This window comes from Lynx canadensis, chromosome E3 (genome assembly GCF_007474595.2).
Source record: "Lynx canadensis isolate LIC74 chromosome E3, mLynCan4.pri.v2, whole genome shotgun sequence".
Classification (NCBI taxonomy): domain Eukaryota; kingdom Metazoa; phylum Chordata; class Mammalia; order Carnivora; family Felidae; genus Lynx; species Lynx canadensis.
In genome coordinates this window covers 1,800,838-1,811,590 of record NC_044318.1, presented here as the reverse complement: position 1 = coordinate 1,811,590, position 10,753 = coordinate 1,800,838, and the positions used below count along the sequence as shown (strand labels likewise).

The 10,753-nt window shown below is 67.7% G+C and overlaps 2 protein-coding genes across 2 annotated transcripts; one reads left to right on the top strand and one right to left on the bottom strand.

The window, feature by feature from the left end:
• Positions 1-316: 316 nt before the first annotated feature.
• On the top strand, positions 317-6,351 carry IGFALS (insulin like growth factor binding protein acid labile subunit). The gene is made up of 2 exons (XM_030301168.1): positions 317-3,392; positions 4,336-6,351. The coding sequence occupies exons 1-2, from the start codon at positions 3,233-3,235 to the stop codon at positions 6,135-6,137; spliced, it is 1,962 nt and encodes a 653-aa protein (XP_030157028.1). The 5' UTR covers positions 317-3,232; the 3' UTR covers positions 6,138-6,351.
• A 599-nt stretch (positions 6,352-6,950) lies between these two features.
• On the bottom strand, positions 6,951-10,697 carry NUBP2 (nucleotide binding protein 2). Its single transcript, XM_030301176.1, has 7 exons — positions 10,643-10,697; positions 9,100-9,218; positions 8,807-9,005; positions 8,076-8,230; positions 7,864-7,974; positions 7,671-7,740; positions 6,951-7,563 (listed from the first exon to the last, which is right to left on the bottom strand). The coding sequence occupies exons 1-7, from the start codon at positions 10,656-10,658 to the stop codon at positions 7,418-7,420; spliced, it is 816 nt and encodes a 271-aa protein (XP_030157036.1). The 5' UTR covers positions 10,659-10,697; the 3' UTR covers positions 6,951-7,417.
• Between the last annotated feature and the right edge of the window lie 56 nt (positions 10,698-10,753).

Genomic DNA, 10,753 nt, shown 5'->3' with positions numbered 1-10,753 from the left:
GTATCTGCAAGTATCGTGTCTGATAACCGACAATTAAAGTCTGACAACTCAGAAAACAATTTAAAAACGTACAAGACTCAGATCAACACCCCGCCCGTGAAGACGAGGACCACTGTGCACATGAGAAGGCGCTCGGCCCTAACCGTCCACGACACGGAGGGTCGCGGGATGGGAGCAGCTGACCTGCAGACAGCACACCCCGCGTGGGGGTGAGGACGAGACCCAGCTGGAACGCTCCCACTTCTCACAATGTCACGCTTTTGAGAATGGTTTTTTAAAAAGTCAGACATAAGGGGTGCCTGGCTGTCAGGAGAGCACGGGAGTTGATCTTGGGGTGGTGAGTTTGAGCCCCACGTCGGGCATAGAGGCTACTTAAAAATAAAATCCTTAAAAAGTTATACATAAATATCCTGTGAAGCAGCAATTCCACTCCTGAGAACCTACTGGAAGGACGAGACACACGTCCACACCAAGACTTGTATCTAAGCGTTCACGCCAATGCTGTAGCAGCCCCCAAAACAGAAACAAAGCAAACGCCCATCAGCTGGCGAGTGGACCCACACGTGGTGCAGATCCCTAGGGCGACAGCCGTTCAGCCAACAAGGCACGAAGGACTCACACGCTGCTGTGTGGGGGACGCACAAGACCACAGAGCGCACACAGGGTCCTGTAGCGGCGGGGGGGGGGGGGGGGGGAACGCCGTCCAAACCGCAGGGCTGTGCGCTTTCTACGCATCACAAGGCTGTTGGCGCGGAAGAGAGCCGTCGGTGAAGGCGTCGCGCCAGCTAACGCTCACTGTGCCACCCCACAAGCGACAGGCGCGTCCGGCCCGGACTGATGGGAGACGGAACCCAAGGGAAAAAAAGGGATCAAATAATATCAAGAAGCAACAACCACCTAGGAGAAAACCTACACACGACCCGAGATCCCAGGAGCACCGAGAGCACCGCGTGCGGGGGCGGGAAGACCGCATGGTGAGAACACCCGTCCGCCACGAACCTGAGCACGACCCTCACCCCGACAGGCTCCGGTTTCGGCTCACACACCCGGCAAGCTGCTCCGGCGACATGTGAGGAACCAAAAGGGGCCACGTGCAGGTGGCTGGACTGCTCCGGCGGGGATCTGCTCCACAAGCCACGGACACTTCCCCACACCCTCTGGCCTCGGGGGCAGCCCCCCACGGCCGGGGGCCCCGACATCGTGTCCACACGCACATCCACGGTGCAGTCTGGTCCCTGTGGCACGCGGGATGTGACCACACGAGGGTCTGCACGGTCAGGACTCTGGGTTTGCTGTCCCTCAGGCTGGCACCCGAGGAACCCAGCTCAGTGACCCTGCAGGGTCTAGGGACAGCAGGCAGGATGCCACGGCCCACACGTGCCCGATGGGGGACTTGTATCCGGAGAAGAAGTTTTTAAACACACACATCAGACTATCCGACAATCGAACAAAATCACAAAATGGGACATTCCCCAGGCGACGAGCCCGAGGTGCTGGTGCGTCACCAACATTTGAGAAACAAATGACAGCCGACGTTCACTCCCCTTTGGGGCCGGGGACGGCCGGGGCGGGGGTGCGGTGTGCGACTCGACCGCCCAGAGCAATCCAAGTGTCGCGCCCCGAGGTCTGAGCTGGACGCCAGGACCGCTCAGCCTCCACGACAGCAGCGGCCAAAGCCAGTGCGCTAACCCCGTACACAGAAGCTTGGAAGCGAAGGACGCCGCGCGCCTCGGGCAGACCCTCGGGCGGTCAACCGTGCATGGCAGGAGCATCAAGGGACCCGGCAGCCAGGACAGGCCGCTCTGGGAGGCCTGGGGCGCCGGGGACAGGCTGGCGTTGCGGCAACCCCCAGCCCCCCGAGTTCTCCAGCGCCCCACCCGGGATCTATAGACAGCACGGTCCCCTCCCCATGCTCACCCTCCCTTACCGACGAGGGTCCTCGGCCACGAACGTGCTGAGTCCGCACTTTGCGCTGTGTCAGTGCGTGTTTACCGTGTAAATTTCTGGGCGTGGACTTTCTCCCGGCAGATCTATAATTTCTCAGAACGACCTGGAAATCAATCAAAGCTCAATAAAGGAAGAGATAAAGCTGCCCTCACCCCCAGGCATGAGCAGCTCAGGCAGGGCAGGGGCGAGGCAGGGTGGGGGGCTGGGGAGGGGCGCCGCAGCTGCCCACTGTCCCCTCCACGGGGCTTTGAAGCAACCGCCTCCCTCCGCGTCGCCTCGCGGTGGGGGCGTCACGTTGGAGTCTGAACGTCCGCAAGCCCTGCCTCCAGCCCCGCCTGCGCAGCCAGAGGAGGGCCCCGTGGGCAGAGGCCGGGAGGCGGGGCTGGAGGGCCGACTGCACCCCGCCAGCCCCGGGGAAGAGGGGTTCTGGGCAGCCAGAGCAGAGGCCGGTGGATGAAGGCGCAGCAGGGCTCCCCTCGCTCGAGCAACCAGCACCTTGCCGCCCCCCCCTACTTCCTGGCCTGACCCGGGGCTGCCCGCAGGCCAGGCGCTGGGCCGCCATCCTGTGCGGAGCGGGGTGGCCGTGCCCCCCCCCCCGCCCCCGCCCCCGCCCCAACAGCTCTGGGGACATCAGGAGTCCCAAAGCAGGTGGAGGCTGGTCTTGCGGCGCAAGACCTGGCCCCCAAGGCTGGGCCTCCCTCCGCTCTTCCCGGGAGGGCAGTGCTAGGAAAGCAAACACGAGGTGGCCGGGAGCCCGGCTGCTGTTCCTAGAAGAGGCTGGGGGAGGAGGAGCGGCCAGACACCAGCTGACCCTGAGGTCGCAGAAGCCCCGGGGAGTCCTAATGAGGACCCCACCCAGGCTGTTAGGAAACGGGCAGGGGGAGGGAAGGTGTGGCCAGCATGCCAGACCCAGCTCCTACTTAACTCCCACGTGGCCATCTGCTGAGCGGGGAGGGCCCCCACAGCGGCCCGAGGGGCCCCCACCTGGGCTCCGGGGGCTGGCCAAGCAGCGGGGCCTCCTCTCCCGGCTTCCCCAGAGCCGTCCCAACCACAGGCTGCTGCAGGGGAGACCCCTGCCCCCGCACGCCTGCTGCCCCAGCTCTGCTCCGCTCAGCCCTGCAGGGCGAAGGTGGGGGGACACGCCCGTCCCCCAGAGCTGCACCACCGCCCACCTCGATCCCCAAAGGTGGCTTCGGGGTGAACGCGGCACCCCCCGACTCTCCCCTGTGCTACCTGCACTCTGGGCACTCGGGGCCGATGCTGGCAGCCGGGCACGAGGGGGTTAATGGAACCCGGGTCAGCAGGGCTGGGCTGGCCTGCGGCAGGGTGCTGGCTGCCCCAGCAGTGGGGAAGTCAGAGGGCAGGAGCAGCCGGCCCCAGCAGACGCACCCCTGCTCACTGCCCGCCTGTGGTCTGCTCTGCACGCGGGATGGCCCTGAAGAGAGGTGAGGCGCCCCCAAGTGCCCCGGCCCCTCGTTCTGGGGGCAGCCGCCCGGCCAGGGGCGGGCCTTTCTGGGTGGGCCGATGGGGGAAGTGGCCCTGCTGGGGTCCCAGAATGCCTCAGGTCCCTCTGTCCACCTCCACTCTGGTCCCAGGGCCCAGGACAGTGGCACAGGGGAAGGGTGGGAGTCCCCTCTCAACCCCCAGAGACCCTCCCCTGGGGACTGCTGCCCTTCCAGCCCTGTGGGGCCTGGTCCCGTCCACAGGGGATGGGGCATGCTCTGACCTCACGCTGAGTCCCTGAGCCCTTCCAAGGGCCGGGACAGGCCCAGTTCTGTGGGTAGCCCAGCGTTCAATGCAGGTTTTGGGGTGGCGCTGCTGTGAGGCCCAGCGCCCTTTGTCCTAACACACCCCTGGCCCCTGGTGAGGGGATGGCGTTCTGTCCACCCTGCTTCTGTCCCCATGCCGGCAGCGGGCTGCATATGCCAGGGAGCACCCGTGTGAGGGCCCTCCAATCTGGGGGCAACGGCCGGCGCTCGAGGGCAGCGAGCACACGTGACCCGGGCCTGTGCCAGAAAGCCCTCCCGCATTCCCCCTGGGCCCACCTGGCAGCCTGGCCGGTGCCCGTGTTCGGGACGCAGACGGCCGCCCGGCTCTACGGGCAGGTTTCCTCCGGGAAGGGGCATCGCTGCCCTGCCGGGTGGAGAGGACGGTTGGTCTGGAGCCGGACGACAGCTGTCCTGTCTGGCTCCGCTTCTAGTCCCGGCGGGGTGAGTACGACTCGGCTCCCACCTTTCTGCCGCCTGACTGGCAGCGCCTGTCTTTACGGTCACGTGCTGTGGTCTCGGTGCCGAGTTCCATACTGGGCTGCGGGCGCAGGCCGAGGCCTGGAACGTCCCGGGTCTCGCTCGCCCCGGGACTCACGTCCTCCGGCTCCTCTCCTTGCAGGAGGCCCGGCCCTGGCCGTGCTCCTGGTCTCCTGGGCAGCGCTGGGCCCCTGCGGCCTGGAGGGAGCGGAGCCCGGGGCCCCGGGGAAGGCCGAGAGCCCGCAATGCCCAGCCGTCTGCACCTGCGGCCACGAGGACTATTCGGACGAGCTCAGCGTCTTCTGCAGCTCCAGGAACCTCACGCGGCTGCCCGACGGCATCCCGGACGGCGCCAGGGCCCTGTGGCTGGACGGCAACAACTTCTCCTCCATCCCCGCGGCGGCCTTCCAGAACCTCTCCGGCCTGGGCTTCCTCAACCTACAGGGCAGCGGGCTGGCCAGCCTGGAGCCGCGGGCACTGCTCGGCCTGCACAACCTCCACCACCTGCACCTGGAGCGGAACCAGCTGCGGGGGCTGGCGGCCCACACGTTCCTGCACACCCCGGGCCTCGCCTCGCTCGGCCTCAGCAACAACCTGCTGGGCAGGGTGGACGAGGGCCTCTTCCGGGGGCTGTCCGGCCTCTGGGACCTCAACCTCGGCTGGAACAGCCTGGCCGTGCTCCCGGACGCCGCCTTCCAGGGCCTGGCCGGCCTCCGCGAGCTGGTGCTGGCGGGCAACAAGCTGGCCTACCTGCAGCCCGCGCTCTTCTGTGGCCTCGGCGAGCTGCGGGAGTTGGACCTGAGTAGGAACGCCCTGCGCAGCGTCAAGGCCAACGTCTTCGTCAAACTGCCCAAGCTCCAGAAGCTCTACCTGGACCACAACCTCGTCGCCGCCGTGGCCCCCGGCGCCTTCCTGGGCCTGAGGGCGCTGCGCTGGCTGGACCTGTCGCACAACCGGCTGGGCGGCCTCCTGGAGGACACCTTCCCCGGCCTGCTGGGCCTGCACGTCCTGCGCCTCTCGCACAACGCCATCGCGGGCTTGCGGCCCCGCACCTTCAGGGACCTGCACTTCCTGGAGGAGCTGCGGCTGGACCACAACCGCATCCGGCAGCTGCCCGGCCAGGCCTTCGAGGGCCTGGGCCAGCTGGAGGTGCTCACGCTCAATGACAACCAGATCCAGGAGATCGAGGCGGGCGCCTTCCTCGGCCTCCTGAGCGTGGCGGTCGTGAACCTGTCCGGGAACTGCCTGCGGGCGCTCCCGGAGCAGGCGTTCCGGGGCCTGGGCCAGCTGCACAGCCTGCACCTGGAGCGCAGCTGCCTGGGCCGCATCCGCCCGCACGCCTTCGCCGGCCTCTCGGGGCTGCGCCGGCTCTTCCTCCGGGACAACGGCATCGTGGCCGTGGAGGACCAGGGCCTGCAGGGGCTCGCGGAGCTCCTGGAGCTGGACCTCACCGCCAACCGGCTCGCACACCTGCCCGGCCAGCTCTTCCAGGGGCTCGGCAAGCTGGAGTACCTGCTCCTCGCCGGCAACCGGCTGGCGGCGCTGTCCGCGGACGCCCTGAGGCCCCTGCGGCGCGTCTTCTGGCTGGACGTGTCGCACAACCGCCTGGAGGCCCTGCCCGAAGACGTGCTGGCGCCGCTGGGGCAGCTGCGCTACCTGAACCTCAGGAACAACTCCCTGCGGACCTTCGTGCCGCGGGCCCCCGGACTGGAGCGCCTGTGGCTTGAGGGCAACCCCTGGGACTGCGGCTGCCCCCTCCGGGCCCTCAGGGCCCTGGCCCTGCAGCAGCCCGACGTGGTCCCCCGCTTCGTGCGGGCAGCGCCGGACGGCGACGACGGCCAGCCGCCCACGTACGCCTACAACAACATCACCTGCACCGGCCCCGCAGCCGTCGCCGGCCTCGACCTGCGGGACGTGGCCGAGGCCCACTTTGCTCACTGCTGACCGCGGGCTCGCCGGCCCAGAGCCCGGCAGGGACACGATGTCCGCCTCGGGGGCCAGGCGTCACCTGCTCGCTTGCCGGGGTCCCGTCCCTGGGAGGACCCAGGGCAGCCGGGGGGTTCTGCTGGTGGGGGCACCGCCATCACATAGCACCCCCCCGCAGTCGGTAATTAAAAGCAATCTCACACATGCGTGTGACCGCAGGGGTGTAGCCTGGGGGGGGAGGTTGGGAAGAAGGGTTCCATCCCGGGTCCCCGTCCTGTGTCCCCCCACCACCACACCCCTCCTAGGACGCCCGCCCACACCTGAGGGGCAGCAGCACCCACTCCGGGGCCCCGGAACCTCGGCTGTCCTCTTCGTGCAGTGTCCCTGGAGGCCCTGGTCCTGGGAAGCCGAGGTTCAGCCGGGGCAGCCTCCATTGCCAGCTGGGACACCGGTCCGTGCCCCCAGCTCCTGGCCAAAGCTCTCGGCAGTGCCCCCTTTGCCGTCCTTTCCACACCCGGAAGCATCTGTCCGTGGCGCGCCCGCCCCTGTCCCTCAGGAAGTGGGACCGGAGGTTGCCCTCCACCTCGCTCCTCTCTCCTGCTCTCAGCTCTGCCCTGGGCCCTGGGGCGGGGGGAGGCGGGAGCGGCTAAGCCTCCCCCAACGCACATGCCTCTCCGCCATCACCAAACCCTCCACGTGCTGCCACCACACTTGACCCAAACGTATCCAGGGGGCTCGGGGCCAGGGTGCCTGCTGAGAAGTGCGCAACATGCAAACACAGAGCCGGGACCGGGACAGGAGAGTCTGGAAGCATCAGACCTGTCACCGCGGTGAGGGGTGGAGGGGAGAACATTTAATTGTGGGTTCCTTTGAAGTGACAAGCTTAACACCTCACGACACGCTCTCTTCTGTCACCACCCCCCTTCTGTCACAGGAGTCCCGAGGACAGCAGAGGCCCCAACGATTTTCCAGGCACGTGGGCTTTGGGGCCCAGGGGGAGACGGCTGCCGTTTGGGCACCGTGAGACCAAGTGGGAACGTGCCAGCCAGGGAGAGCTCAGGCCACCGGGACCCCACACGTCCCCCTGGGCCCTGCCACGGGCCAACCTGGGGGAACCACTCACTGTCAGCCGCTCTGCTGTCCAGATGCTACGGGAGCACCGGACTGGCTCCAGGGGCAGGGCTGAGGGAGGGAATGCTGGCCCCACACCCTTCTGCTTGGGTCTGCATATACTCGGCCAGGAGGCCCGTGGTGGGGGGGCTGGGCCGGGGCGGGGGCGGGGGGGGGCGAGGGTTCGATCAGGGGACGCGAGCAGGCGCCTCGGTCAGAACTTTCTGGGCTATAGACAGGAGCGCAGGGAAGGCTGGGCTCTCAGGAAATTCCCGGATGAAGTCGCGACCCTCCTCTAGGCTCTTAGTGAGCTCTGGGTCCAGGGGCACAGAGCCTGTGAAGGGAGACGGCAGGGGAGGGGCCGTGAGGGCGGCGGGGAGGGCCCCGCAGAGGGGCTCCCAGAGCCAGCCCAAGGGCCAACGGGGGCCGCAACGCACTCACCCAGGAAGGGGACTCCGGCGTGACTGGCCAGCTCCTCCCCGCCTCCCCGGGAGAAGATGCTGGTGCACTCCTACAACAGACACGTGCTGCTCCCTCCGTCGGCTCCCCCACGCCGAGGGGCAGGTCCCGGGCTGTCCCAGCCGGCCCAACCCCCTCAAGGGCTGCTGACCCCCGCCAAGTCCCCACGACTCACCGCGCAGTGTGGGCAGACGAAACCGCTCATGTTCTCCACCACCCCGAGCACCCGCAGCCCCGTTTTCCTACAGAAGGTCAGCTCCCGCCTCACGTCCCCCACGGACACTGCCTGGGACAGAGGAAGAGAGGACCGTGGCCAGCGGGTCACTCTGCCTAGCCCTGGGTGTAGGGTCCCAGACCTCCAGGAGACCGAAGGAGCTCACGGGGTACCTGGGGTGTGGTGACCACGAGGGCCCCCAGGGGACCGTAGGGACGCAGGGCGTCCACGGTGGCCATGTGCTCATCAGACGTCCCCGGTGGCGTGTCTACAACCAGGTAGTCCAGCTGCCCCCAGGCCACGTCCGACACGAACTGCTTTATCAGCGCTGTAGCGACCCAGGGAGGCCCGGGGGCAGGTGAGGCCAGGGTCTCACGGGGGCCTCTCCAAGTCCCTCGCCAGCAGCCAGCCTCCAGCAGAGGGGCCGCCCGAGGGCAGCACAGCAAGCCGTTCCTCTGGGAGACGGAAGTGCACCGCGCGGCAGGGAGGCTCCTTCCGGGGCCCCCAACACTCCTGCTCAGGCCTTAGCCGGGACCCGGGACCCTCCTGGGGGTGTCGGTGCCCGGACCCGGGTGCACCTCAAGCCTTGGCAGCTGGAGGTGAGGCGGCCCGCAGCGACGGCCCGCACAGGCACGCCCCGAAGCAGCCCCCGCGCTCAGCCTGCTGGGGCAGAAACCCCAGAGCCCAGCCTCGCCGGGGCCTCCTGCCCTCATCCCCCGCACCGGCCTGATGGCTCAGGCGGGCAGCAGGACCGTCGTGGAAACAGGGAGCCTGCCGTGGGAGTCTCTGCTTTACCCAACAACGTGGGGAGGGCCCGCGGTTCCTGCGCTCTCTAACGGGAACAGCTGAGGCGAGTAGGAAGGCTGGCCGCCCCCCTCCGCCCGCCATTACCACCGGCCATTACCATTCTTCTTGGGCCCCCTCCACACCACGGCCTCGTCGGGGTTCTCCAGCAGAAAGCCCACGGACATGAGGCAGATGCTCTGCTCCTGGTCCACATAGACGGGCACCCAGCCGCCGTCACACTGGTGCACGGCCCTGCCCTGTGCCCGAAGCATGCGGGGGATGCTGGGACCACACAGGTCCACGTCGAGGATCCCCACCTGCAAGGAAGCGGGACGTCCACACTGCGCCGGGGGCTCCCGAGGCAGGGGCAGGAGGGACGCCCGCGCAGTGGCCGGGTTGGGGGGTGCTCACCTTCTTGCCCGCATGGCGCAGGGCCAAGGCCAGCTCCGTGGAGATGGTGCTTTTCCCGACCCCCCCCTTTCCTGAGAGCACGAGGATGATGTGCTGGACGCCTGCCAGGTTTCCAGCCTCTAGCCGGAAGGGAGGAGGGCAGAGGACCTCAGTGCCAGGCGCTCTTCAAGGCCCACTCACCGAGGGGTCGCCAAGCACCTCCCACGCCCCAGATTCTGAGACCCGCCCCCTCACCCTGACGTCAGCAAACACCCCAGGCGGAAGGTCTTCCAGTCGCCCAGCCCCAGATTTGACCCTCGGGTTTTCTGAATGCTGCCACCACAGCCCCTGCCTGCAGCCAGGCTGCTGGGGCGGGACTGACCGGCCTCGAGCCGCCCCTTACACTGCACACCTGTGAGCTCGCTCACACGCGGCCCGCACGCGGTCGGTGAGCCGAGGGGCTGCTGGCTCCCAGCTGACTCCAGGGGAAAACAGGCGGACACGGAAGACGATGGGGGATCGGCTCATCGTGACAGATGGCAGGTGCGTCTGTGCTGGGGCGGCCCCCACCCCCCCAGCCCCGCTCCTAGGACGGACCTGTGGGTGCCCAGCGTCCTCTTCTCGGGAAGGACGCTTCTGGCTCCGGGGACCAGAACCGCCTCTCCGACTCAGACCGGTCCTTAAACCCCACGTGCATTAGGGCGGCCACAGTTTGCACCTGCATCCTTGGCTATTCCCCATGAGGGCCCGGGTCCAACAACCGTGGATCCCCGCTGGCCGTTGGCCACTCTGCCTCAGCCTCCCTCTCCTTTCAGGGAGCCTGAAATGTCACTGAATATTCGCCATTCCCACCCCTGCCACCCCCAGGGGCTGTCATCTGCGTCCACGCGACCCCTGTGCGACACTCTCTTGTTACCTCAGCGCCCTCTGGCCCTCGCCATCCAGACTCCTGCCCGGTGTCCGACAAGCGACTTTCCCCACCACCGTCGCTGCGAGCCCGGGTCCTCAGGCGGGCTCCACAAACAACCGTACTGATACCACCCCCCTGCTCAACGCTCCGTGGGTAGGTTCAAAGGCTCCCACCTGCAAAGCCTCCACGAGAAAAACCGAGAGGGACAACTGGCCCGGCTTCTGGCGGGTCTCTGTCACAAAAGCACACAGTGCCTGCCCCAGGTCTGCCCCGAGGACTCGGACCGGACCGAGCACGACTTCGAGCCGCGCGCGGCAAAGCGCCGCTACGGAAAGTCTCCTCTGCACGCCCCGCCCCGCCCCACTTCTCTTCCTCAGCAGGGACCTTTAGAAAGTTACCCTAGTACTTCGCGCAGAACCAGAAGAGACGTCCGGGTTCGCGTTAGGACCCCCGCTTAACCCAGAACTCTACCAGTACGTCGGTTACAACCTGAGCCTCCGACCTTCCGGCACCAGCAGGCCCCCGAATCGGACGCATGGGGTGCAGTACGGCGACCCCGCGCCCGTCACCTGCCTGCCCGCGGCTGAAAACCCAGGGCCGCGCCCCGCAGCTGCGCGCCGGACCCTCCCACTCCCGAGGACCCCCGGCGCTCACCCGCCGCCGCCTCCATCCCGCCGCGCCCCGCGGCCGCTTTCCGCTTCCAGCGCGCAGCGCCCGCCCCCTGGCCGTCCTGATAGGGCCACTCGCGCGGCGCTCAGCCAATCA

Coding starts and splice junctions, on each gene's coding strand:
- IGFALS (XM_030301168.1), top strand. CDS start 3,233: ATGGAACCCGGGTCAGCAGGGCTGGGCTGGCCTGCGGCAGGGTGCTGG. Junction 3,393..4,335: donor CGGGATGGCCCTGAAGAGAG/GTGAGGCGCCCC, acceptor CTCTCCTTGCAG/GAGGCCCGGCCCTGGCCGTG.
- NUBP2 (XM_030301176.1), bottom strand. Junction 8,231..8,806: donor GAGGGGGCCCAAGAAGAATG/GTAATGGCCGGT, acceptor GGGTCGCTACAG/CGCTGATAAAGCAGTTCGTG. Junction 7,741..7,863: donor TCGTCTGCCCACACTGCGCG/GTGAGTCGTGGG, acceptor TGTCTGTTGTAG/GAGTGCACCAGCATCTTCTC.